The 27048-nt window shown below is 37.0% G+C and overlaps 1 protein-coding gene across 3 annotated transcripts in view; it reads left to right on the top strand.

The window, feature by feature from the left end:
* LOC107551433 (synaptotagmin-7-like) overlaps window positions 1–27048 on the top strand; it is a 157806-nt gene that overhangs the window by 102236 nt on the left and 28522 nt on the right. For 2 of the 3 annotated variants that reach the window (XM_016233034.1, XM_016233033.1), the window contains 3 exons: window positions 4519–4686; window positions 10737–11126; window positions 19522–19638. In XM_016233034.1, the coding sequence (XP_016088520.1) occupies window positions 4519–4686; window positions 10737–11126; window positions 19522–19638 (675 nt within the window). The remainder of the gene's footprint in view (window positions 1–4518; window positions 4687–10736; window positions 11127–19521; window positions 19639–27048) is intronic. The other variant, XM_016233035.1, reaches the window with a different exon arrangement.

Below are 27048 nucleotides of genomic sequence, written 5' to 3'. Positions count from 1 at the left end.
GTCCTCATCGGGGTCTCGACGTGACTGCAGTTCGTCGTCGTAACCGACTTGAGTGGGCAAATTCTCACATTCGATGGCGTCTGGCATTTTGGAGAGGTGTTCTCTTCATGGATTAATCCTGGTTTTCACTGTACAGGGCAGATGGCAGACGTGTAGGTGAGCGGTTTGCTGATGTCAACGTTGTGGATCGAGTGGCCCATGGTGGCGGTGGGGTTATGGTATGGGCAGGCATATGTTATGGACAACGAACACAGGTGCATTTTATTGATGGCATTTTGAATGTACAGAGATACCGTGACGAGATCCTGAGGCCCATTGTTGTGCTATTCATCCATGACCATCACCTCATGTTGCAGCATGATAATGCACGGCCCCATGTTGCAAGGATCTGTACACAATTCCTGGAAGCTGAAACCATTGCAGTTCTTGCATGGGCAGCATACTCACCGGACATGTAACCCATTGAGCATGTTTGGGATGCTCTGGATCGGCGTATACGACAGCGTGTTCCAGTTCCTGCCAATATCCAGCAACTTCGCACAGCCATTGAAGAGGAGTGGACCAACTTTCCACAGACCACAATCAACAACCTGATCAACTCTATGCGAAGGAGATGTGTTGCACTGCGTGAGGCAAATGGTGGTCCCACCTGATACTGACTGGTTTTCGGACCCCCCCCGGACCCCCCAATACAGTAAAACCGCACATTTTAGAGTGGCCTTTAATTGTGGCCAGCCTAAGGCACACCTGTGCAATAATCATGCTGTTTAATCAGCATCATGATATGCCACACCTGTGAGGTGGATGGATTACCTCAGCAAAGGAGAAGTGCTCACTAACACAGATTTAGACAGATTTGTGAACGCATTATTTGAGAAATGGGCCTTTTGTGTACATAGAAAAAGTCTTAGATCTTTGAGTTCAGCTCATGAAAAATGGGGGTAAAAACAAAAGTGTTGCGTTTATAATTTTGTTCAGTGTATATACATATATAATTATTATTTTATAATATTAATAAATAATATTATTTAACTTTCAATATCTGCCCTTACTGATATTTTCCAGCCTAATTTTTTAATTAAAAGCATTTATTTCATAAGGAGTGCTTCTTATTTTTTCTGTAACACATTTCAAAAGGAATATTTATAATTTTTCATACTGTATATTATAATATTTTGATGTTGTAGCATAGCAGCTGTTTAATAAATTTATTTTTAACAAAATAGATTCTATTTATAATATTGGCAATTTATTGGTTATCTGCTATAAAATGCATATATTTACTGATTTATTGAAATCGTTCAAAATTTCTTAGTAAAATTTAGAATTTTTGCTTTTATTTTTATATTTTCAGTTTTCATTTTAATTTTAGTTTGTGCTTTTTCATTTTATTAGTTTTTATTTCTATTTAGCTAGTCATTTTAGTACTTAACATACTTCATTTTGTATTCATATTTTTATTTATTTGCTAAATTTCATTTTAATTTTCATTATTTCTCATTTTAGTTTTTTCATCTCACATTTATATTGTATGTTATTCCAGCTTTATATCAGTTAACGTAATGATTTTTAGTTTTAATAGTGTCGGCTCCCCTAGTGGCACCAAACAGAATTACAATCTGTTTATTCGAGCAGCTGTTCTTCATGGTGTCGCTTGTGATGCAGAAATTGCACACTTCATATTTAAGTTTGCAATATGAATGAAAGTCATTATGCAGATTTTATTCTTGACACCACATTTATGTTCTGTACGCTTTGCAGGACTGCAGGGGCATGATCAATATATTGCCTCAAAATCCACACTAGACGTGATTTTCTTCTTACCAAAAGGGCCAAAATTGGACACTAAACGTCCCTCACGCCCTACAGCCCTGCTTGTCTCTTCTTAGCTTATGACCTTTAACCTTTCACCCCCTCCTCCCCCCCTCCCCCCATGGGGTGTTACCATGGAGACGGACAACCCTCCCGTCTCAGCTATCCAGCGAACAGCAACAATAACAGTAAACAAACATAGAGAAATGGCGTCAGTAGTGTGTAACCCTCCCTGCCGCCCGCTCCTGTTGAGGGTTGACCGTTACAGTCTGATTGTGGTGTGGTATCCCCCGTTTCACCTTGTTTTGAGGTGGTGTTGTTTTGCCTCTGTGCTCTTTCTCGGGCTGGATGTGTCCCTCTAGCACTCCTGATTCCTCCAGCGCTCAACCCTTGCCGCCGGACTAATCCAGACAGGTTTCGCCCGCCGCTTCCCAGAAAGAGCCAACCGCTTTAAACACACTTGTCCATCAAATCCGGCGGCAGACGCACGGAGGGGTTCAGATGGGGCGGCCGCTGTAGAAAATGACAAATTAAATAAACATGTTAGCCGCGATGGCTCAGGTGATTCAATTTTCCTGCCTCTGGACCGGTGAGGACCTGCTGGATTAAACGGTGTGGGGTGTTTGCAGATCGCTGCACTGAAGCTCGGCTATTTGAGACGGAAGCCGCAGATTGAAACTAAACCGACTGGGAACAGACGCTTTGTCGAACATGTAGTTCTAGTTTGCAGCATAGAAGATAGAATTGAAATAGATGTCTTGAAGGAGATTGTTCTTTTGCATGACTTTACATCCACTGGTTGTCTTTTACATTTGGTTTAGTGATCGCAACCGATCAGATCATATAAAGTTTTTATATCAATATAATATATCAGTTTACATATCAATTATATTGTGATCCTTTTTGTCACAATATAGTAGATGCTTGTATTTCGGGATGCACGATATATTAGTCATTGGCTAATACAAGAGTGTTTTTAAAAAATATTTTTGTATTATATATTAAAATGGCAAAATGCACTTTTTATTTATAATTGTAATTATATGGATTAATTATTTGGATATTTAATTGTGCAAACTCATTTCACCTTTTTTACATTTGTCTTCACCTAACATTTACACTAATAATTACTCATTTGATCCCTAGCAAATCTCAAAATGAATAACCCTTTTTTTTAGTGTACATAATAATGTTGCGATGCCTGTATTCATTTGTAGCATTTAAAACAATTGATTTTAATTAGTTTATTTAGACAACTTAGTATAGAATTTTAATATCAGCCGTTTATCAGTTATTGGCCATATCATGAAAATAAATATCTTCATTGTTATCTGCCATAATTGTAATGAAGGTGCATCCTGATAAATATCTAAATTCTAATTATTGCTATTATTATTATCATCAACAACATCATCATCATCATCATCAGTTTTGTTAGTTATTTGCCATAACACCATAATAATTATTGGTTTATTGGTATCAAACAATTATTACTATTTTTATACTTTCTATATCATTATACATATAAAGTATACACACACACATACTAATATATATATATATATATATACTGTATATATTAGTATTATTAGTAGTGGTATATTCCTCATCTGGTTTTGTGCCAATCTGCGGCTGCCGGCTTTGTCACTTAAAGCTCTTTTTGCTATTCTCCTGTCGTTTTTGACGTTGTTGGTGTTGATGTTGTATTGTGTTTGAGCGGTGCAGCAGTGTTACATGAACCTCTTAACTGCATGATGACTTTCACCAGGTCCACAAAGTGGTGACCATGATTATAAATATTGATGACAAAAGTAACCCTTGTCAAATTTTATGTGTCTGCGTGAAGTCTGCAACATTTATGGGTGTCATTAATGCGAAGCATGTCACCGGGAGTACAAATGTGGTTATTTGAAGCATCATGTTTGTCCATTTGTACGACAAAAACACCAATTTACACTAAAATAAAGGTTCTTATTGGCATCAATGATTCCATGAAGAACCTTCAACATCTATTCCACAAAGGTTCTTAATAGTGGCGGAAGATTCTTTAGATGTTTAAAATGTTCTTCACACTAAGAAAATAATGGTTCTTTGGGGAACCAGAAATGCTTATTCTATGGCTTCAAACCAGCTTTTTGGAGTTTATAGTGGAAAAACGTTCATTAGATGCTTAAAATGTTCTTCACACTAAGGAAAAAAAGGATCTTTGTGGAACCAAAATGGTTCTTCGACACTTTTAAAAATAAAGGTTCCAAAAGTGTTTTTTTTTCCTTCCACAGGAGGACCGTTTTTGGTTCCCCATAGAAGCATTCAATGAACAGTTCTTAAAAGAACCATTTTTTTTCTTAGTGTGAAGAACTTTTTAAACATCTAAAGGACCGTCTTTTACTATAAAGAACCATAAAGCTTCCATGGATGTTAAAGGTTCTTCATGGAACCATCAAGGCCAGTAAAGAACCTTTATTTTTTAAGAGCAACTGAGAGAAATCACTCACACTACCTCGTAAAACTACAACTGTTATGCCCCCTAGAGGAGGAGCTGCACTTGGTGTATGTAATATGTCACACATGCAACACTCTCATGGGATAAATGATTGGGATTTATCCAAACCTGTAACTGTTTCTTCTCTCCCGATGTTTGTCTTTTTCCACCTTTTTCTCTCGTTCCTTCCGTCACCCCGGCTCTCTTTCTGGTGGCCCCCTTAGTGGGACGGTGCCCGGGGGCCAGAAAGGGGCCGCGGGGGGTGGATTGGGGGACGGAGGGGAGTCGTTGCGCAGCGACAGCTTGAGGAGCATGATGACGGGGGGCATTAAAGCCGGCAGGTGGCAGACGGTACAAAGCCGTCTGCATTCGGGAGACTTCAAGAACGGCAAGTGAGTCGAGCCCACAGGGGACAAGAAAGAGAGATGTGATGTGTATGTGTGTGTGAGATGTTTAAGAAAGTTAAAAATGCCTTTGTGTGGGTCTGCGCTTTGCTGAGATTTCAGGCCGCCTTGGAGTCTAATAATAGCAGGATCCATGCCACTGACTCACACACACTTAGAAACACTCAGAAGCGGCGATGGTTCATTTCAGTCCATTATAAAACACAACAGCCACAGCAATGACTCAAAAGACGGCATAACTGGTGATATCATGCACCTGATTCAGCCTGCAAAAGCGATATGTTAGGGATAAAAGGGTCTTGAATCGGCCTGAAGGGGATTATTTTGCGATAACGACCGGCTGACTGAGTCTGGAGTATTATACAGCAAACAAATGGACAGGGAATATTGATTTTATTGAGTTTTAAGTTTATTCATATTTTCCACAAGAATATGAAACTGCTCAATTGTTTTCAACATAACAATAATCAGAAATGTTTCTTGAGCAGCAAATTAGAATGATTTCTGAAGGATCATGTGACACTGAAGACTGGAGTAATGATGCTGAAAATTCAGCTTTGATTCATAGAAATAAATTACACTTTATAATATATTCAAATAGAAAACAATTTTTAAATTGTAATAATATTTCACAATATTACAGTTTTTACTGTATTTTTGAACAAATAAATGCAGCCTTGGTGAGCAGAAGAGAATTCTTTCAAATTAAAGTGTATGTGCTCTGTTCACAATCTAGTCACTTCCTGATGAAGCTAAATTAGTTGCACATAGCATTCCATCTTGATTTCGTTGTATTTTGGGAAAAGAAAGAATGTACATTATGATACTTTAAGTTAACATCCATTATAAATACAGTATGTTTGACTGCAGAAAGTCCCATTTAACTAGAATCGAGAGTTAATCAGAATCAAGTATTCCAGTGAGCTGTAATAAACTGTAATCACAATTAGATGAGAAAATGTGATGTGTTTCGATGACAAATTTCCATAATTTGTCTGATGAGTTTCTGAACACCAGATTTTTCAGAGCTGTCAACATACGGTTAAAGTTTTATAGAAGCCGTTTCGATAGCTGGAGGATGTTAAACACAGATTTTCCATCTTAATCGCCGACAAGTGAACCTGTGTAGCACGAAATATTAATGCATTAAACGTCCTCTAAATGTGCTTAATATTTCAGTGAATCCTACATTTATATCTGTCAGCAGTGTGAAGTGAATCCTGGGAGTGGAGGAAAAAGTTAAGAGAACCCAGACAGATTTATTTCAGCAAAATGTGACAAAACAATGCTGTGGCCCTGTCCCAAATTATGCACTTCATGCTGACTTTTGCATGTGTCCATGAAGTCCACACCATGGCAGCGTGTCCCATTTGTAGCGGTAGATTCCGGAGGGTTTTTATGAGCGCCTCCTATGGGGCATTTTCTCATTTAAGTGAGGACGGCAAAGGCTGAGGTTGGCATTTGAGACATTGGCCTACATAAATAAGATCCCAAAAAACAAGACTAAACAAACTGACTCAAGGAAATAACAAGGAAAACCGTGAATAGAGCGTTTTACAGTGTAACTGAAAACTATACCTTTAAAGTCAAAGTGAAATGCCCTTTCAACCCATTTAATCTCTGCAATCAGGTGTAGGGAGGAAAGTCGGGGGGGGGGGGAAAGTTGGGTGAGACATTCCATACAGCATATAAATAAAATAAACCCACAATAAATAAATGAATTAAAAATAAACCTATTGAGTACTGAAATTCAATAAAATTGGGTGCCAATAATTATAATAAAATATACAACAATATATTGCTAACATATAGTTTACAACATATTTACATAAATATATTTTCAGTGAGTTTTAGTTACTTGTATTTCAGCATTTTTTTTATATTGTCAATCTGAATACATTTAATTGTCTATTTTTTCATTTTCCAAAAACATATTTTATACATATATTTTTCTGCCCACTAAATATATTTTGTAATATATTTTTGCATGCAAAGGTTTGAAAAACATATTTAATCAAGCCATACAGCATATTTCGTCATATATTTTGGCCCATTTTTGTATATTGCATCTAAATACCTTTATATTGTCCATTTTTTGCATTTATGAAAACAAATTATTTTATGATTCAAAATTTATTTTCTTTGCCCTTGAATTACATTTTGTAATATATTTAGGCTTTTAATGGTTTAAAAAAAATTAAATATATACAGTATATACAGTGGATACGGAAAGTATTCAGACCCCCTTAAATTTTTCACTCTTTGTTATATTGCAGCCATTTGCTAAAATCATTTAAGTTAATTTTTTTCCTCATTAATGTACACACAGCACTCCATATTGACAGAAAAACACAGAATTGTTGACATTTTTGCAGATTTATTAAAAAAGAAAAACTGAAATATCACATGGTCCTAAGTATTCAGACCCTTTGCTGTGACACTCATATATTTAACGCAGGTGCTGTCCATTTCTTCTGATCATCCTTGAGATGGTTCTACACCTTCATTCGAGTCCAGCTGTGTTTGATTATACTGATTGGACTTGATTAGCAAAGCCACACACCTGTCTATATAAGACCTCACAGCTCACAGTGCATGTCAGAGCAAATGAGAATCATGAGGTCAAAGGAACTGCCTGAAGAGCTCAGAGACAGAATTGTGAAAAATTTAAGGGGGTCTGAATACTTTCCGTACCCACTGTATATAATATTTGAAAAGCATCTTTCATTAAGCAATGCTCTTTACAACATATTTCACAATATTTATTTACTTAATGATTTATCCACATGGGTTATTTTATCCATCAGATTTGTGAACGGGATTGCGAAAAGCAGCCACTAAATAACCAAATTTGTGTCATTTTAGAGACGGACCACTGATGAGTTGTGCAAAAAATGCCAGGAACATGTACTAAGTTGAGACAGTTTTGATTTCATGATGATTATTTTGAGACTAATTAAGACACAACAAAAGAATGAACAAGACGAGATGTGAATGAGGTACCAAACCTCACAAAACGCAACCTCACCAAACCAAAACAAACCCAGAGCTGCTACAACGCTACTGTATGCATGTGCCACTTGTGTGTAGATGTTCACACAGCAAGTGTTGCACACAATACACACAGGGGGCTCAATTTAAGTTTTCTCCACACCCTTCACTATCACCTCCTCTCCTCCAGCACCTCACATATTCTCTCTTCATCTCACATCTCTCTTCTCACACTCCATCCATACCACCAGTCCTCATTCTTCTCTCAACACACCCTCCGTTTTTCCCCATCAGTAATTGGATTCTATTTTAAGGTAGCTATACGTGTCCGTCTCTTGTGTTTGTGTCTCACACCCCCTTTTCCTGGTCTCTCTCTTCCTCTGTCTCTCTTTCTTGCCTACAGCTTGTTCTCCACTATGCTTATTTTGCCCCCTGGTGTTTGTCCTACAACTCCCTGATGCCCTTTACCAGCTTAACCAGTTGAGCCGGTGCCAGTCATGCCCTATGCCAGCTCATTAATGTCAACATGAAACTAAATTTGTCCCTGTTTACTTTATCAATACATGTTCCTGGTCCTACTGTGAAAGGTGAAAGGAAATTTTTTTAACATAAGACACTGAAGAAGAAGATAATATTAACTAATAGTCAAATAGATATTTAGTCATTGTTTTAGGCTATACTGTTGCATGTAATACAGCCTTTATAAAGTCTTGACAGAAGTCAACAGTCATTTTATGTCAAGGATAGAGCAATAATAACAAATTGGGATCGGTTTGAAAAAGAAGTGCAACCATTGGGATGCTCTGGATAGTGAACTTGGCCTTTACTCTGCATATCCAGGTCTAAAAAGACTGAAAAATTGGAGTATGCTGCCTTCAGGTCCTGTCCGAATGATTTTATTTACAAGACGAAGGGCCATATGAACGCTTGGACACTTTATTTTGACAGTACTTGCACTTAAGTGTACTGTAATATAAGGTAACTTCATGGGTTACCTTAAAGGTTTAGGGGGTAGGTTATTTATTACCCAGTTATTGTAACTACTATTATAAGTACATAGCACGTACACATGGTACAGGACTGTAAAATAAAGTGCTACCAGTTCATGCGACAACTACATTTCATGTAAAAAGCATCAATTACACACCTAATGTGCTCTTTATTATGATGCAAAACCATTAAAAAAATCTCCTGTGAAGTGAAAAGTGAGAAATTCTTGAATGTTTTTGCAACCAAAAATCACTTGTGCGTCACATTGTATTTGAAGGCAGCATTTCCTCATTAAATATCTTGTTTCACATAAAAGTATGTCACATTACAGAAGTAAAATGGGATGTGAATGCCTTTTCATACTGAGTTTAATATCAGGATGGTTTTCCTCCACTGGAGCAAGTTTATGTTACGTCCCATAAACTTTTTATTACATTCAGCTTTAAATCACTCTGAAATGTGTTAAATGAATTCTTTCAAATGTTCACTGACAGGCACTGTCAAAACAAAATGTGCAAAAAATTTATCTTTTGGGGTAAATCAGCCTGACACGTGTCACCTGTCTACTCTTAAAAGGTGCACATTAGTACATTAGAGTAGTAATATGTACCATTTAGATGCTAGTATGAACCTTTTAGGGATAAATAAGGTTCAAAGATGTCCCTTTAAGGCAGGGATGTCCAAACCTGCTCCTGGAGGGCCAACGTCCTGTATAGTTAAGCTCCAACTTGCCCCAATACACCTGCCTGGCAGTTTCAAGCCTGAAGACCTTGATTAGCGGGTTCAGCTGTGTTTAATTGGGGTTAGGGCTAAACTCTGCAGGACAGTGTCCTTCCATGAGCAGGATTGGACACTCCTCCTTTAAGGATATTGCCCCAGTGACCAGCTGTTGTACCCTAAAGGTACAATTTGTGCACATTTTGTCTGAGAGTGTGGGATTGCTGAGATTTGGCAAGCTGAAATGGGATACAATAGCCAGAGAATCTTTATAGGAATCGTGTTTTCAGCTCAGGTGAAACTCACTGTGAAGTTTCCGAGGTGAATTTGACACAGTTTTGAGATCAGAGTGAAACAGGGCTAATGAGCGAAACAGAGGGATGTAATTTGCGAAGGGAGGGGCGGAGAGGACAAAAGAATGACGGATGAGCCAACGTAGTTGGTTGGCTGCTGAACGGACACAAGGGGCCGTGGTGTTACTTAAAACGAGTGTCGCAAGAAACGACGTGCAAAGTTAAGAGAAGAAAGGGAGGAAAGAGATGTGTGAAGATGGGAGGCTCTCAACAGAACAAAAAACAGTCTCCCGGAAGAACTAGTGGCGGCCGACTGACGCCACACACGCCGCGGCACACACATGCGCACGGTCGTTTAGGGCAGATGCGTCACACGCCGAGATCCAGTCAGACACGCACGGGAACGGGCCGCAAGCAGGCTGCACACGCCTCCCAGACACATGCGCACGCTCACCGCTCGCAGTCGGCTCAAGGAAGTCACACTCGGGCCGGGAACGGACACGCACACTTGCAGACTCACGCAGACCAGGGCGGCTGTGGTCTCTTCTGCTACCTGTGTTACGGTGGCTACTGCCTCTGTTTGATGCTTCTTTCCTTTTTTCTCCTTCTCCTCCTCTCCCCACCTACACCTCGCACTCCGCCTCCTCCTTCTTCCGCGCCTCTACCCCCTTCTCCTTCTGACGACACCGTCTTTTCATTGTCCTTTTCCTCTCTGGCTGTTCCATTCTGTCCCCATCCGTCCCTGAACCTCTCATCCTCCTCCATGTCTCCGTTATCACCTCTCCTGTCTTCAACTGACTTCCTGACTTTCCTTCACCTGGATTCCGAACTTTTTCCTTTCAACCGGTCGCCTCCCCTTCCTCCATGCCCATCTGCGTCACCTGCTCCTCCTCCGACCCCTTCCAAATCCTCCTCGGATCCTTCTCCTCGTCCCCGCCCTTTTATTCTTGTCCCACCTTCTCTGCTCCTCCTTCCTCGTCCCTCCCTCTGTCGCTCCCGCCCTTCTTCGTCTCACTCCTTGCCCTCTCTCCTGCTCTGCCCACACAGTTTGTCCGACCATGCCCTCTCCTCGGTCGAGACCTTGGACAACATCCCTTCGATGGGGGCGACGCCTCGGCCCCGCACGTTGCTGCGTCAGCAGAGCCTCCAGCAACCCTTGATCCAGGCTCCGGCCCCAAGTTTGGCCAGCAGGCCGCCCATCTCCCAGAGTCTGGGTCAGCTGCACACCCAGCCGGGTAGCGGAGGGGGCGGAGGCGCGGGGCCAGGGGGAGGGGGCGGGGCCGGCTCAAGGAGCTCTAGGGGCGGCCCGGCAGGTGGCGGAGCTTCACGCTATAGGCCAGGAGGTGCCGGGGGACAGGCCTCTTGTGGGAACCCTGGCAGCGTGGATCACATGATGGGTCAGATGAAGAAACGAGGCCTGGACGTTAAATCTTTCCTGTAAGTCGCTTCCTGTGTGGCTCTATCCTGTGCATGCCTTTTTGTCCTGTATTTGCATGTCCTAACATTATTAGTCTCATCTAAGTACTTTACCAGTTGTTTAGGAGAGTGGTTCCTAACCACGTTCCTGGAGCCCCCCAACACTGCACATTTTGTATCTCTCCTTTGTCTGACACAACCAGTCTTTACTAATAAGCTGATGATCTGAAACAGGTGTGTTTGATTTAAGAGACATGGAAAACATGCAGTATTGGGTGTGTGTGGGGGGGGGGGGGTATGGTTGGGAGCTCCTGGTTTAGGAATGGGAATAATTGGACATTTTCACCCAAAAATGAAAATTCTGACATTGACTAATCTTCATGTCGTTCCAAACTCATACAACTTTCTTTCTTTAGTAGAGCAGAAAAAGGAGAAGTTGATCACGCTGCTCTTTTCCATTAAATAAAGACATACAGTGACTTGGGCCTGTAAAGCTACAAAAGTGACTAAAGAAGCAACATAACAGGGATCCACTGCTTTCCAAATCTTTTGAAGCGAAATGATGACTTTGTGTCTGGAGCAGACCAAAATATAAGTCATATTTGTTACAAAGTTTTGCCACAACTCTGAAATTTCATTTCCATTCTTGTATATTCAAATATACCATATCAAGACGTGTCTCACAGATTTCCTATTGTATTCGGTCTGAAATGGTACTTAAATTGTAGTCTGTTCTTTGTACAAAGTCATCATGTGACTATATAATGTATGGACTACTTTTATGATGCGTTTTGTCTTTTTTTAAAGGTCAATAGTGTCCGTCCTCATTATATCAAGACGTGTCTCACAGATTTCCTATTGTATTCGGTCTGAAATTGTACTTAAATTGTAGTCTGTTCTTTGTACAAAGTCATCATGTGACTATATAATGTACAAGTCGTATGGACTACTTTTATGATGCGTTTTGTCTTTTTTTAAAGGTCAATAGTGTCCGTCCTCAATTTTTTATTGTAAGGAAAAGAGCAGTGGTAAATCATCATTCTCCAAAACATCTTATTTTGTATTTCACAAAAGAAATCATTCATTTTTGGGTGAACCTGAAAGTACCATTTTTGTTCCAGTTATCGCTCATGCATTATTTGGGAAATATTTCAGACTGCACCAGTTCCCTTTCTCTGGGATGCTTCATAAATACTAGCCCTGCTTTAGTACTGGAAATAATAGAGTTATTAAAACAGCGTAAATCTCCCAGAGTTCAGCTGAAAATGATCTACGTGCCTCTTCTTGTTTGTCCTCGCCTCTATTCCTGCACCTTTGTCTCTCTTCCTCTACACCTGTCTGTCTCCAGACTCTGTCAGACAGTCGTTCATTCGGTCACACTATATTTCAGCCCCGCAGCAGAATATCACTCCCGTCCCTCAGCGCTCTGCACTGATGTGCTGTTTTGTGACGTTCTGTTTTATATGGCTGAATATTGCCTTGTGTACGGCCTGCCTCAGCTGGTTTAAATGTGTGTCATTTTAGGACCTCAGGGGACCGCTGGAGATATGGTACCGGGACTAATATTATGTGTGTGTCAGCACATGCGTTTGTGTTTGGGCATGCGTTTGCCAGCGTATGAGTGTGTTCATGAATGTTTAATGTGCTTCTACGGTGTTTAAAGGGACAGTTCACTTCAAAATGTTTTAATTCTTTCTAAACACCATAAAAGTAGTCCATACAACTTGTGCACTATATTCAAAGTCTTCTAAAGTCACATTTATACTTATATGCAAGTCCAATTTACTGATATTTACTGAATTTACACAATAGTTCTCAAATGTTGCGTTATTAAATTAAACTGTTGCACTTTCGGTTGCAAAACATGAATTACTATTACATTACAAGTTTTAAAATGCACGCATGCAAATTCGATTTTTTTATATTTATTTTACATAAGATATTTTACAGATTTTGTGTTTCATGGAAGAAAAACGTCATATGGGTTTTGGAATGGCATGAGAGTGAGTACTGTAAATGGCAAAATATTCATTTTTTTGGTCAGCCATCCTTTTAATATCCCTCTGTTACACTTATGTTCGGTCTTTTGTTTTCAAACAGGGTCGTTTATTCTAAGTCTGAAACATAATGCCCTAAAATAGCCATGACTTATTGAGTGAACAGGACTGCAGACTATCAGCCGACCGCAGCACATAACAGCTTGACAGAAGCTACAGGTCTTCAATAGACGCTCTGGTTGGGTATATATAACAGCGTTTAATGCAGTCTGTAAATCTCTCCGCCTGCCACTGTGTGACCTGGGTAGGAAGGGAGGGCAGGTCTCAGCTCAAATGACAAACAATTAACATGACTGAACATCATCTAATTTCCCAAGATTATCCACACGTGAACACATAGCAAATCGGCGTGATTGATGGATTTCATGGTTCTCAAGTGATGTAACATGGTTGAATTTGTAAGCCTGCCTCAGTTGTGCGTATGCGACATTTGTCTCTGTTGTGATGCATTTAATTGAATTATAATAGATGTTTCCTGAATGGGGTCGGAGTGAGAGAAGGCCTGTAATTTTCACATTTAAACACAGCGATTCAGTGAAGAATAGCTAGGTGTCTTCACGCGCTGCTAGGTCAACATCTTTTTATGACAGGTTTGAAAAAGACTTTATAGTGAAAGGCCGCTGGATATTTTATACAAATGCTATTATGGCAGTTCAACCTGTGCCACATGATATTTACACAAATTTTTCAGATGCACTTCTTGTGCTTGATATGTATTCTTCATTCTTCTATTTATCATTGTCTCGTTTTTTCCAGTTCTGTCCAGTGATTGAAGTAGTACTTAGTGTTATTTTAGTATTATTTACAGTATATGTTGTCATAGTATTTACTCATGTTTTAATTAGCTTTTATTTTTTCAGTTTTCATTTTAGTTATATTTTATATTCTTCATTCTTCTATTTATCATTGTCTCGTTTTTTCCAGTTCTGTCCAGTGATTGAAGTAGTACTACGTTATTTTAGTATTATTTACAGTATATGTTGTCATAGTATTTACTCATGTTTTAATTAGCTTTTATTTTTTCAGTTTTCATTTTAGTTTTAATTTAAATTTAATTTTATGTGATTTTGTCATTTTTTCGTTTTTGTTTTTTAGTATTTCTATTTAGCTTATTTTAGAAATTTGAGTACTTCAGCTTATTTCCGTTATTTACAACATTTCTATTTTTCTTTTAGGTTGAAGTTTTTCCATCTAATATTTATATGTTATGTTATTTTATTTCAGTTTTAATCCAATTACGGTCATCATTTACTCACTGTCATGTTGTTCCAAACCTGTATGATATTGATGCTGTTCTTTGGACAAAATGGACAAAAAAGTACTATAACAGTAAGTACTCCGTATAAGTTCTGAAGACTTAGCACACAAGTTGTATGGACAATTTTAAATGTGCTTTTCTGCATTTTTGCAGCTTGTTTGCCTTTGGAGAAGCAATAATTTATATAATTATATAATAACGTATTGGGGAAAAAGCTGCTTACAAATCAAATTGTAACGTTTCGGTTAAGAAAGTCTGTCGTTTAGGGGTTTGTGACATTATAAAGAGTATATTTTTTGGTGAACTATTCCATTAAATGTGTATGTTTGGATGTACATTTTTGTTTCCACAGTTTGTTGTATGTGTGTTTGATTGCGTTTATACGAAGGTAGGTGTTGAGCTTAAAGTCTTCGCAACAGATTCACGTTAACCCTGAATCATTGATTTTCTGTCCTCCGAATCATTACTCTCAAAATGGATTGTTACTCCAAGCCAGAGGAAGAAAAGAGAAAGAAATTGGGGAAATCAGAAATTGGAGTCAGAGTCAAGGTTTAGAAATGCATACTACCATACTACAATTACTATTGCTGCAGTTTGCAATAGTATATGCTCTGGAGATTTTCCGTATGCATTTCATGTCGGATGACCTACAACATTTGTCTTTTCATTTCTGGTATGGATAACTGTAACATTTCTATATGCAGTATGTGCATTGTTAAATGTTACAAACTGTAGTATGCTACAGGTACACTGTCATCACATGAAATGACTATGTTGCATGTTTAAGTTAGCATCTGATTAATTTAGCCAGATTATTTTGGTTTGATCAAATAACAGGGTTTCTGCAGGCCCTTAAAGTCTAAATTCACCCTTTCACAAATTAAGGCCTTAGAAAGGTCTTAAATCAAAGTCTTAAATTCAACCAAGTCATGGTATTAACTGCTGCATGCATTGCTAAAAATGAAATCTTCATATTTATGTCTTGTTTTCCAGTGCGAATATATAAACATCCTTAAATTAAGATACAGTTACTTAAAAAGCAAAATTAAGATTTGAAGTCTTGTTTTCTGATAATTTGAACAAAATTAAGCAATATTATGCATAAAACAATAACTAATATCTGTCAATAGGGTATGAGAACTTGTTTTCCCTTTGAATTAAGTCCACTGGCAAAAATTTGTTTGTGTTTTATTCATAAACTCAGTTCATTTTGATCAATTTCTCAGAAAACAAGACTCCTCAAAGTCAATGTATCCTGAGAAGAATCTTTAGACCTTTTTAATGGAAAACAGGACTTAAAAAAGCAAAATGAAGAACATTTTAAGCAATGCGCTTTTTTTTTTTTTGGTAGAATAAATGAAAAAGTAATGAAGATCTTTTGGATGTTGTATTTTCAGACAAAGTTGATAATAGACATTTATTATTTATAGACTATATTGTGTCCTCTTCAATTTATTCCTTATATTTTCTTTACTTGGTCTGATAAATTTTACCTGCAGAAACCCTACAATAATGACCTAGAGAAAGAGACCAAATAAAAGCCGATGATATTGTTTTAGATTCAAAATATAAAAGTTAAATGCATTGTGGAATAGAGTAGTCCTTGAGGTTTGCATACTGTGTATTTTAGCAAAAGCAGTAAATCATTTCATGCATACAGAGAATTCACAATCTGTGAACAATATGCATACTGCAAAAATAGTATGGAAGTATGCCATTCCCAAAACATCCTTGTTCCGCTTATGCTGGGAAGACTAAATATTTCATCTCCGCTGGTTAAAGGGGGATGTCATTGACACACATACATGGCCTTGGGTCTGACATAGAGACAGAGAAAAGCAGAAGAAAGAAAGAGAGGAAGGGGGAGGTGGAGGTGGAGTGTAATTGAGGGTTGTTGGGTGTGTTATCAGTGGTCAGCGACAGTCCTGTGAACATCCCCGAACATACTCCCATCCAGCTCTCACCGGAAAAGTGCCTCTTTTTATTGCTTTGACAATATTGATTCCTGCCTGTTGCACGCATGAGTGTGTGTCGTACATGTGCGAGTGTGTAGTCGCACCAGCCAGGAGCTATTTTTTGCAGCCATTAAATTCAGAAAGGTAAAAATAGCCAGAGTGTGCCAAAATGGAGGGAAGCCCTGGAGAATATGAAGGAACGGATGGATTTATAGCAGGAGAGAGAAGAAAAATGGAAGATGGGGAAGTGGAGGGGGAGGGATGAAGAGTATTAAAACCACTTTAGATGGGAGGAGAAGGAAAGGATGTGAAGAACAAGAGATCATAATAACATATGACAAGGTTAGGACTTGCTCAGCTGAAAATGAAAATACTGGTATTGTTCACTCACCCTCACGTCGTTCCAAACCCGTACGCTGTTAATTTTTTTGTGGAAAATAAAGGGAGATATTTTGAAGAATGTATACCATGGGGATGTAAAAAATCTTGCCTGAACATTTTTTCATGAATAAAAGATTTAATTCATAAAAATAAAATGATTAAAAAAATTAGTTGTTTTAAATTTTATAAACAAATTTAGGCATCACAACAACATAATATGAATAATATGATAAATAGTGTAATATAGAGTAGTATAACATAAAAAAATTAATATTAATTTTGACATTTGCTAAAGATTTTTTTTTTATTCTAATAATTAACTTAAGAAATGAAGACAAAATAATATAGAGAAGAATATAGAATATTGTAGCAATATGCGGTTGGTAAACCTAAGAATGTAAACTGTTCGTTTTAGATCAAATGGCGGCTTTCAAAAGCTGTTTAAGAGGAGTTTAATAGCAGGATATTAGAGAGAGGTTGAGGCTCAGAGATGAGGGGGATTTGTAAGGAGAGAGAAAAATGAAGAATGTAAGGAAGAGAAGAAAGAGGGTGAGCAGTGACCCAGAATGCAGCAGCTCTGTGCTGACACCTCACACACAACAATTAGTCCAGATCTCTCTAACGGCCCTCAATTAAGGCTGAAGAGAGGGATGAAAACACCAGTGAAAGAGGGAGAGAGCGAGACAGGTGCAGAGAGAAGATCCAGACAATGTGTTGAGTGAAGAGGACAGTAAATCAATGTGTGTGTACCAGAGAATGTGAGTTTGAGTGTTTACAGGCCTGTTCACACCGAGAGCTGCTCTAAACGTGACGGGAATGACTGGAGAACTATTCACACAGAGCGCGACATAAAATGTTGTCTGATTTGAACAAATTACAACCTAAGATTAAATATACAAACAAATCTGACATAAAATATTGATTTTATGATTTTAACACAAAACTTGCAATACAATTGACCTTGGTTTAACACAAAATGCAACCCATCTGACAAAGATTTTACTTGTTTTAGCAGAACATTCGATTTGTCTGACAATAACATCTCTTGCAACGCAAAACATAACTTACAATCTCACATTTTAGCATAAAAGAAGAAAAAAGACCTGTTATAGTTCGTTCCTGGTGCTAACAGGTCTTATTTGTTGAGATCAACAGGTCTCATCGGATCAGCTGGCGCGTTTACGTGACACTGTTTTCAACTATATTTTTTAAACTTTATGCGTTTTGGCAATTAATTTACACGACAATGGCATTTTGGTGGCTTGAAAACGATACTGTTATCATCTTAGTGTAAAACGTTACTTTAGTGTCATTTTCTACTGTGAAACAATGGCCCAGTGCTGCCACCTTGTGGAACAACTGATTAGTGCAGAAACTAGTCAATGTGACCTCTGCGTACAAAGTGCGACCGCTGCATGTGCGACCTCTGCATACTAAGTACAAAAATTGGATGGTGCATGTTCAATACGTGCGTACTATTCTGATGACAAAATTTGTGTCACACTCACTGTACACCGACCCTCGTGTACACATAAAAACCGAAGTATACTTTGGCCTTAAGTGTGCATATGCAGACAATAGTGCGCGAAATCTGCATATTCACTAATAAATCATGGCTTACCAATACATTTTATACTAAAAATCGCAGTTATAAAGATAACACAGATGGCCGATATAATTGGAATTAGTTTCAGAACGATTTTTTCCAGCTTATGAATGGTAAAAACATTGACAACCAGTCAGAATCCACCTGACATTAAAGAACAATTGATATAACATTTATAGCGACAGACAACAAAACTGCAGCATGCTTAAGATAAACTGAACATTATTAGTGTAGATGCCATTATATTTATCGTTGTACGTATCCTTATAGGTATCATTCTTAGTGTGAATAGGCCTTAGAAAGGGATAGTTCACCCAAAAATGCTGATTCTGTCATTTCCTCACTCTCAAGTTCCAAACATAGATATGTACACGTAGATGCCTCATTAGCGACTGTTTCTATGGGCCGCTATACGCAAGCCATCCGCCATATTGGAAGGGTCAACTTAACGTGCCATTCACCATAATAATCAATGAATATTCAAAGATGCCTCAATCCTGCACAGCCGATGATCTTCGAACCCTTGAGTACCATGGCCGAGAGAGCTCAATGCGCTGCAACTTAGAAAACACGTGAAAATGGACAAAACCACCAGAAAATTTGTAAAACATCTTCGTCAGTTTGACAGTGCTACAAATACTTGCAATAACCAAATACAGAAACGAGCTGCAAAAACAGAAACGCGCTGCAAACACCATTTAAATCCTGGCTGTTTTTACAACCTTCGGCTGTGCAGGATTGTGGCATCTTCGAATATTCATTGGCGATTATGATGAATGACGTCAAGTTGACCGTTGATGGTGGACTACGTGCTTGGAGCGGTCAACTGAGGCATCTATGGTTCCAAACCTGTAGGACATTCTTTCTTCTGTTGAGCGCAAACGATGTTATTTTGAATAATTGCCGGTAGCCGTTGGCATTTCTTGAGGATCTTGGGTTTTTAGAGAGCGTTAACATTAAAAGCGGGCATATTTGTAAATCAGCTGCTGTAAAACAGAACGTGTGCAGTGCGGTCTGAGGAATGGGGCCGATATCCCAAACTCAACACTAATCATATCTGCTGCCTACTAACGGTTTCTCCTTCTTGTTTCCTCTCGCTCTCAACTCTTACTTTGTGCACTTTACTGCTCTCTCTTTGTGTGTCATTTTCTTGGTGAAGGGAAGGAAAAATGGTGGTTCTCTCTCTCGCGATCGGATTGGCCGAGCAGGACGACTTTGCCAATCTGCCAGACCTACAGGAAGTACCGCCCAGTCAAGAAACCCCCCCTGAAAAGAGGTATCTGTCAGAGTGTGTGCATGTGTGTGTGTGCATTGAGAGGTGTATTATATGTTTGACCAACCCACTGCAAGCGGTTGAGCACCCACCAGAGAGCACGGCATTGTGGGTAATTCCCATCATAGCGTGGATTTGCTACCGGCTCGGGTAGCAGTTACAGACACAGCGGTGTGTTGTATTCTCGCCTGCTCTCTCTTTCAAGTCGTAATGAGAACCAGTAGTTTCTCTCAAGCTCTATTCCAAAACGCTAGTGAGCCATCATGCTATCGACTGCCAACATGGGCAGCCAAATCTCATAAGTGAGCTATTTGTAGTGCACTTCATAGGCAGCAGCTCTGCATTGCAGGTGAACCTCACAAAAGAGCTCTACTCATGAGAACTGACTCTTAATTGACTGCGGTAAAGTTTAACATTAGCATATTGGTAATCTAATGATGTGATACTCTAATAAACATTGGCGATACAAAGTGTGCACAAGTTTTGGGTAAAATAGATTTCAGTATTGATCTAATAAGTATTAATACAAAATAATGCTAGAAAATGGCGCACACTAAGTTTAAAAATAGTTTGATGTTAGCATGTTGCTAAATAGCGATATTGAGAATTACAAGACAGTGTTTTTAATTGATTATTATAGTAGGATTAGCATGTTGTCATGTTTACATATTCTAATAAGCCTTAAAAGCATGTTGCAAATACAAATTACAAGTAAAAGTCGATTTTTAATTTGACTGAACTATTTTATTGATTCGTTTATTCTTTTGTTTGATGAAAGCATGCTACTATAAGCTAACAGCACAATACTCAGCATAAAAAACATAGTACAGACACGTTTGGAGTAAAACATTTTAACTTGTATTTCAATGATTAGCAAACTACAGGAAAAATGGCACTTTCAATTGATTTTATCATAGCAAGGTTAGTATGTTGTCATGTTTACATTGTGCTACTCTAATAAGCCTTAAACGTATGTTATACATACAAAAAATAAACAGTAAAATAGTGAATCTTTCAGTTAGATTGAACTATTGTATCAGTTATTTCCTGTATCGATGCTCTATTTACAAGAATACCAAAATTGATTCTGTAAGAGTTTGATGATAAAATGCTACTAAGCTAACAATGCAATACTCAAATTAGCATAAAAATACATAGTACAGCTAAGTTTTGAATAAAATGGTGCATTTTAAACATATTGCAGTAGTTTGATAGTGTTGCTAAACAGCGATACTCATGAGATCAACAGGAGAAATTACACTTTCAGTTGATTTTATTATAAGATGACGTTAGCATGTTGTTGTGTTTACATTACTATTCTCTAATAAGCCTTAAAATATGTTTCTCATACAAATGAGTGAAATAGTTCAATCTAACTAAAAAGATTGACTATTTCATCAATTATTTTCAGTATTGACGCAAAAACAGCTCTGTTTACAAGAATACTCAAATGTATTAATGATAATAAAAAGAGTTAATGATAGCATGCTGCTAAGCTAACAACTCAATATTCAAATGAACATAAAAATACATATACGGACAAGTTCTGAATAAAATGGCGCATTTTTAACTATTTATATTCCAATAGTTTGATGTTAGCATGTGACTAAATAATAATACGCAGGAGAACTACAGGAGAAACGGCACGTTCAGTTGATTTTATTATAGCGTGACGTTAGCCTGTTATCGTTTTACTTTTTTTTTTATGTTTTATTGCAATACTCTTAATACGCCTTAATATGTTGCACATACAAACGAGTAAAATAGTCTGTTTATTTCAGCAAATCGCAGATACTTTTAGTATTGATGCAAAACACTCAATTTACTACAACAAAGTTTGATGATAACATGCTAATGGCATAATACTCAAATTAGCATAACGATACATAGTACAGATTGATTTTGTGTACTTTAGTATAGTTTTTACTGTTTATATTCAATATTTTCATTACGCAATTACATATCGTTGCCATCCACCATCTTAAAGTATTCACTTAAGTGCTTGTCACACTGTTTTCTTCGTGAAGGATGCAATGCTGCCTTAGATTTGTGTCTAAACGAGGTTTCTTGCAGCTGTGTTATTTTCCACCTACTTTGTGGAACAAGGAACACGCCGGATGAATGCTATCCAAGTAGACGTCTCGCTAGGTTTTGGAAGAGCGCTTCAGAATGGCTGATACTAAGTAAATGAACAAGCTGTACGCTCGGCTGTATGTCGCTAATAAGTGCTGAGCTCATTAATCATGCTAATGAGCCTCACCTGAGGCTAACGGCTGTTTGAACACCATTGGTGGCTGTGTGGGCCAGAGCTCAGCCAATGAGGTGTGAGATACAGTGACTTCCTTCACACTGAGATGTGAACTGTTGTGATCTTGACTGCACGTCTTGCGCGTGTCTTGTTTATTTCTGGTTTTGGCATTTTTATCCCTATTTGTTCTTCTTTCATCCTCTGACTTTAGTGTCAGATCCTTTTATCTCTGCTCTCCTCAAACACGTATACCAAGTTCACTGTTTTTCTCTTGTTTTTTATGCTTTATGCTGTATATTTGTGCTCTCTCAATAGGTGTCTCATTAGTTTTACTTTTCTCACTCTGATGTATGTTTCTGAATGGAAATTACTGTGCAGTATGCAGCCTAAGTTGAACAGTCTGCATTATGAACCGATAAATATTTCAAATAGATTGCTGTGTTGTCAAAATATAAATATAAATATTTATAATAAAAATATAATATATTTATAATTGTATTAAAAAATATACATATAAGAATAAATTAACAAACATTAAATTTATTAACATTAAACATACATACATTTAATATAGTATAAGTACATATTTAAATATATAATAATAAGTATATATGTAAATATTTAATTTTTTGTTTATATCTTTATTTCTGTTATCATTAATATAATTAATTATTATAATTAATAATATTTTATATATGAAATATGTATTATATTATATATCTTTATTTTTTATATATTATAAATATGTATTTTAATATATTAAAACATTTTTATTAAAGTTGACATATAACGTAAATAAAAAACATATTGCAAAATAAATGTAAATGTAAATATTCAGTATCAATTTCAATATTTTGTCCCAAATTATGATTAAAAATAAGCTAAAAATCTGAATTTGTCAATTTAATAATTTTTAAGCGACATTAACCCGTGATTCTCTTTTTTGATTAATTTTTGATCAGAATTTGAAAATGTAAAGCATTTTTTTTTTGCACAAAGTTGGATTAAAAAGAATTAATAAATCTAATTTAAAAATAACCATATTTACATGTATTATTTTAAATATTTGATTCATATCTAAAAAATAAGTATATGCAAATAAATGTGTATAAAATATACATCTAATTGGTTATTTTTAAAATCAGATTCATTTTTAATTCAATTTTGTTTTTTTTTGTTTTTTTTTCCAAATTCTGATAAAAAATTAATTAAAAAGGGTTGATGTTGATGCCCATCCATCCATCCATCCATCCATCCATCCATCCATCCATCCATCCATCCATCCATCCATCCATCCATCCATCCATCCATCCATCCATCCATCCATCCATCCATCCATCCATCCATCCATCCATCCATCCATCCATCCATCCATCCATCCATCCATCTATCATCTATCATCTATCCATCCATCCATTTATTATCTATCTATCTATCTATCTATCATCCATCCATCCATCCATCTATCATCTATCATCTATCATCTATCCATCCATCCAACATCTATCCATCCATCCATCCATCATCTATCCATCCATCCATCATCTATCTATCTATCTATCTATCTATCTATCTATCTATCTATCTATCTATCTATCTATCTATCTATCTATCTATCTATCTATCTATCTATCTATCTATCTATCTATCTATCTATCTATCTATCTATCTATCTATCTATCTATCTATCTATCTATCTATCTATCTATCTATCTATCTATCTATCTATCTATCTATCTATCTATCTATCTATCTATCTATCTATCTATCTATCTATCTATCTATCTATCTATCTATCTATCTATCTATCTATCTATCTATCTATCTATCTATCTGTCTGTCTGTCTGTCTGTCTGTCTATCTATCTATCTATCATCCATCCATCCATCCATCCATCTATCATCTATCCATCCATCCATCCCTTATCTATCTATCTATCTATCTATCCATCCATCTATCATCTATCTATCTATCTATCCATCCATCCATCATCTATCCATCCATCCATCCATCAGCTATCCATCCATCCATCCATCATCCATCTATCCATCCATCCATCCATCAGCTATCCATCCATCCATCCATCATCCATCTATCCATCCATCCATCCATCAGCTATCCATCCATCCATCCATCATCCATCTATCCATCCATCCATCCATCAGCTATCCATCCATCCATCCATCATCCATCTATCCATCCATCCATCCATCAGCTATCCATCCATCCATCCATCATCCATCTATCCATCCATCCATCCATCAGCTATCCATCCATCCATCCATCATCCATCTATCCATCCATCCATCCATCAGCTATCCATCCATCCATCCATCATCCATCTATCCATCCATCCATCCATCCATCCATCATCTATCCATCCATCATGACCATAATTTCAATTCAGTACAACATATTATCTTTATTTGCTAATTTAAATGAACTTAAATTAAATTCAGTACAACAAATACCATTTTAATACATTAGATTTGCAAATAGCAGTAAATAAATAATATTACTTAATATAGCAGTGATTATTTTTCACATTACCGTGTGCTACTGAGAAATGGAGTTAAACATGCTTAATTATCATAAAAACATATCTTAATACAGACAATAATAATGGTCTTAAAACATACTTTATTTTCCTCAAGCACAATATAATTTCTTATTCAGTTGAGTTGATGGTGGGCTGAAGTGTGACCCAGACGTGTTCCTGACAGGTTTCGTGTCATTCGCTCATGAGACAGCGATTCATATCATGTAAAGACTTTTCTCTGCTGTTGATTTCGCTGTTGATTCAAGCGTGTGGCACCTTTCTAGCGAGGCTTTGCTGTGGATCGGGGCTGAAGCTCCCACTGCGATCATGGCATTTCGATTGAATGGATTTAAAAGTACACACACACAGAGTATAAATGCTGTGAGACTCTCGACTGTGTGGTATCAGAGAGAGGATCTTTCTGTTGTAAACCCAGCCGGAGGCTCCGTTAGTTTGAGTCTATGAATGAAACTCGTTGTGTGTTGTTCTACTGTACACGCTGTAGACATTTACACTATTCACAGTGGAATACTAGTGTACTGCATACTGTGAAATATATACTGTATGCTGCCTAATGATGACATGTATTTTGAAATTTGCATATCATAGTATATACATACCATTCAAAAGAATGGGGTCAGTAAGATTTTTTTTCTTATGCTTTCGAAAGAAGTCTCTTCTGTTCACCAAGGCTGCATTTATTTGGTCAAAAATACAGTAAAAACAGTGAAATATTATTACAATTTGAAACAACTGTGTTCTATGTGAGTATATTTTAAAATGTCAATTACTCCTGTGATTCAAAGATGAATTTCAGCATCATTACTCCAGTCTAGTCACTTGATCCTTTAGAAACCATGCTGATTTAGAGCTCGAGAAACATTTATTGTAATTATCAATGTCGAAAACAGGTGTGATGCTTCATATTTGTGTGGAAACCGTGATACGTTAGTTTTTTTCAGGATTCTTTGATGAATAGAAAGTTCAAAAGAACAGTGTTTATTTGAAATAGAAATATTTTGTAACATTATAAATGTCTTTACTCTCACTTTTGATCAGTTTCAATTAATCAATGCATCCTTGATGAATAAAAGTATCAATTGCTTTAAAATAAAATCTTACTGAAACCATGGTTATTATAGTTAATTAAAACGTGTTACTTAAAATAAAATAAGCATCAACTGAAACAAAATAAAGTTACTTCTTATTGCAACAAGTTAATAAGGAAAGAATGTTCATTTTTATTGTGTTTAAAACTGAAATAAATATTAATAAAAAAAACTATAGACATTTAAAAAAAAGAAAAACAGCTAAATTAACAATTTAGCGAATATTTAAATGAAAATACAAGATATATATGAAAAAGTAATTCAAACTATTAATAAAACAAAAAAGTATATATATATATATAAGTTGTACTGTATCTTTCAACACCTGCTGATGTTCATTCATGTTTATTTCACTCTATAACTAGTATTAAAGTGGACGAGACTTGTGCTCCACACTGCCATTTGAACTGAAGCACATTAAAGAGCTTCAGAACAGCATTTATTGGTCACATTTTTGAAAGCTGAGACTTTGTTTCTTATCAGAAATGGCAAAGCACAGAGCTCTTTGTGAATATTGGATGGGAGAGTCGCATGACAAATAATGTTTGGTGAAGTTAAATCAGTGGGCCTAGCTTGAACTAGAGCTGATCCAAACTATATGATTGCTCGATCAGTTCTAAATTATGTATGTATGCTCAGGGGCGGACTTACCCATTAGGCAAAGGTAGGCGACCGCCTTGGGCCCCCAAAAGCCAAGGGCCCCCTAAAATGCTTTTCATATTGGACATGCGCACTAAGCGCGGACACGCGAACGGTTGCTGTTTACGGTGTTTATTACCACAACAACTGTCCGAGTCTGTGGCACCTGCAGGTGTACGGCTGTACGCACTGCGAGTACCATGAGTACGCAAACATTTCGACTGAACCCATGCCGTTAATTATGAATTTATCAGTCTTTTGCATGCCAAACTCAATTTCTGCATAGAAATATTACGCCAAATAGAAGCAGAAAATCATGCTATACGCACTTTCATGAGATCGGGTTAGCCTACAACAATGAATTTGTTGGCTATTTTACAAATGGGAATACAACGAATTCATGACAATGTTTACATTCAAGCTACCCGTAAAATGTATAGTGAAAAGTACATTAAAAGTGTCTGGAATGCAATAGAGTAATTTTAAAGCTGTTTTTAAAGCATTTGCTGCATGGATAAAAAATATAAATAATTAACATATCATACAAAATTGCTTTGCAGCAAATTCTTTAAATTTTAAGGTAGGCCTATTCAGAATAGAGCAACATAAAAATCAGAAAAAGCAGCTATACAATTATAGGACCAAGTTTTACATATATGCCATTATAATGAGTGTTTTATTTTTTAACTACGGAATTATAAAATAAAACGCAAATTATAATCGGGCCTTCCATCAATTATAGTGATGAAAAAAATGACTCGCCATCTCCTAATTGGATGTGCCTTTAGAGAGAAATGCACGGATTACATAATGAAAGAGTTTATTTTATTAGGAGTCTATTTTCGTTTTAAAGCTTTCTATATATTTTGATCATGTCT

This window comes from Sinocyclocheilus grahami, unplaced genomic scaffold (assembly GCF_001515645.1).
Source record: "Sinocyclocheilus grahami isolate Dianchi unplaced genomic scaffold, SAMN03320097.WGS_v1.1 scaffold423.1, whole genome shotgun sequence".
NCBI lineage: Eukaryota > Metazoa > Chordata > Actinopteri > Cypriniformes > Cyprinidae > Sinocyclocheilus > Sinocyclocheilus grahami.
The sequence above is the reverse complement of the archived record's forward strand: the minus strand, read 5'-3'. Positions and strand labels throughout refer to the sequence as shown.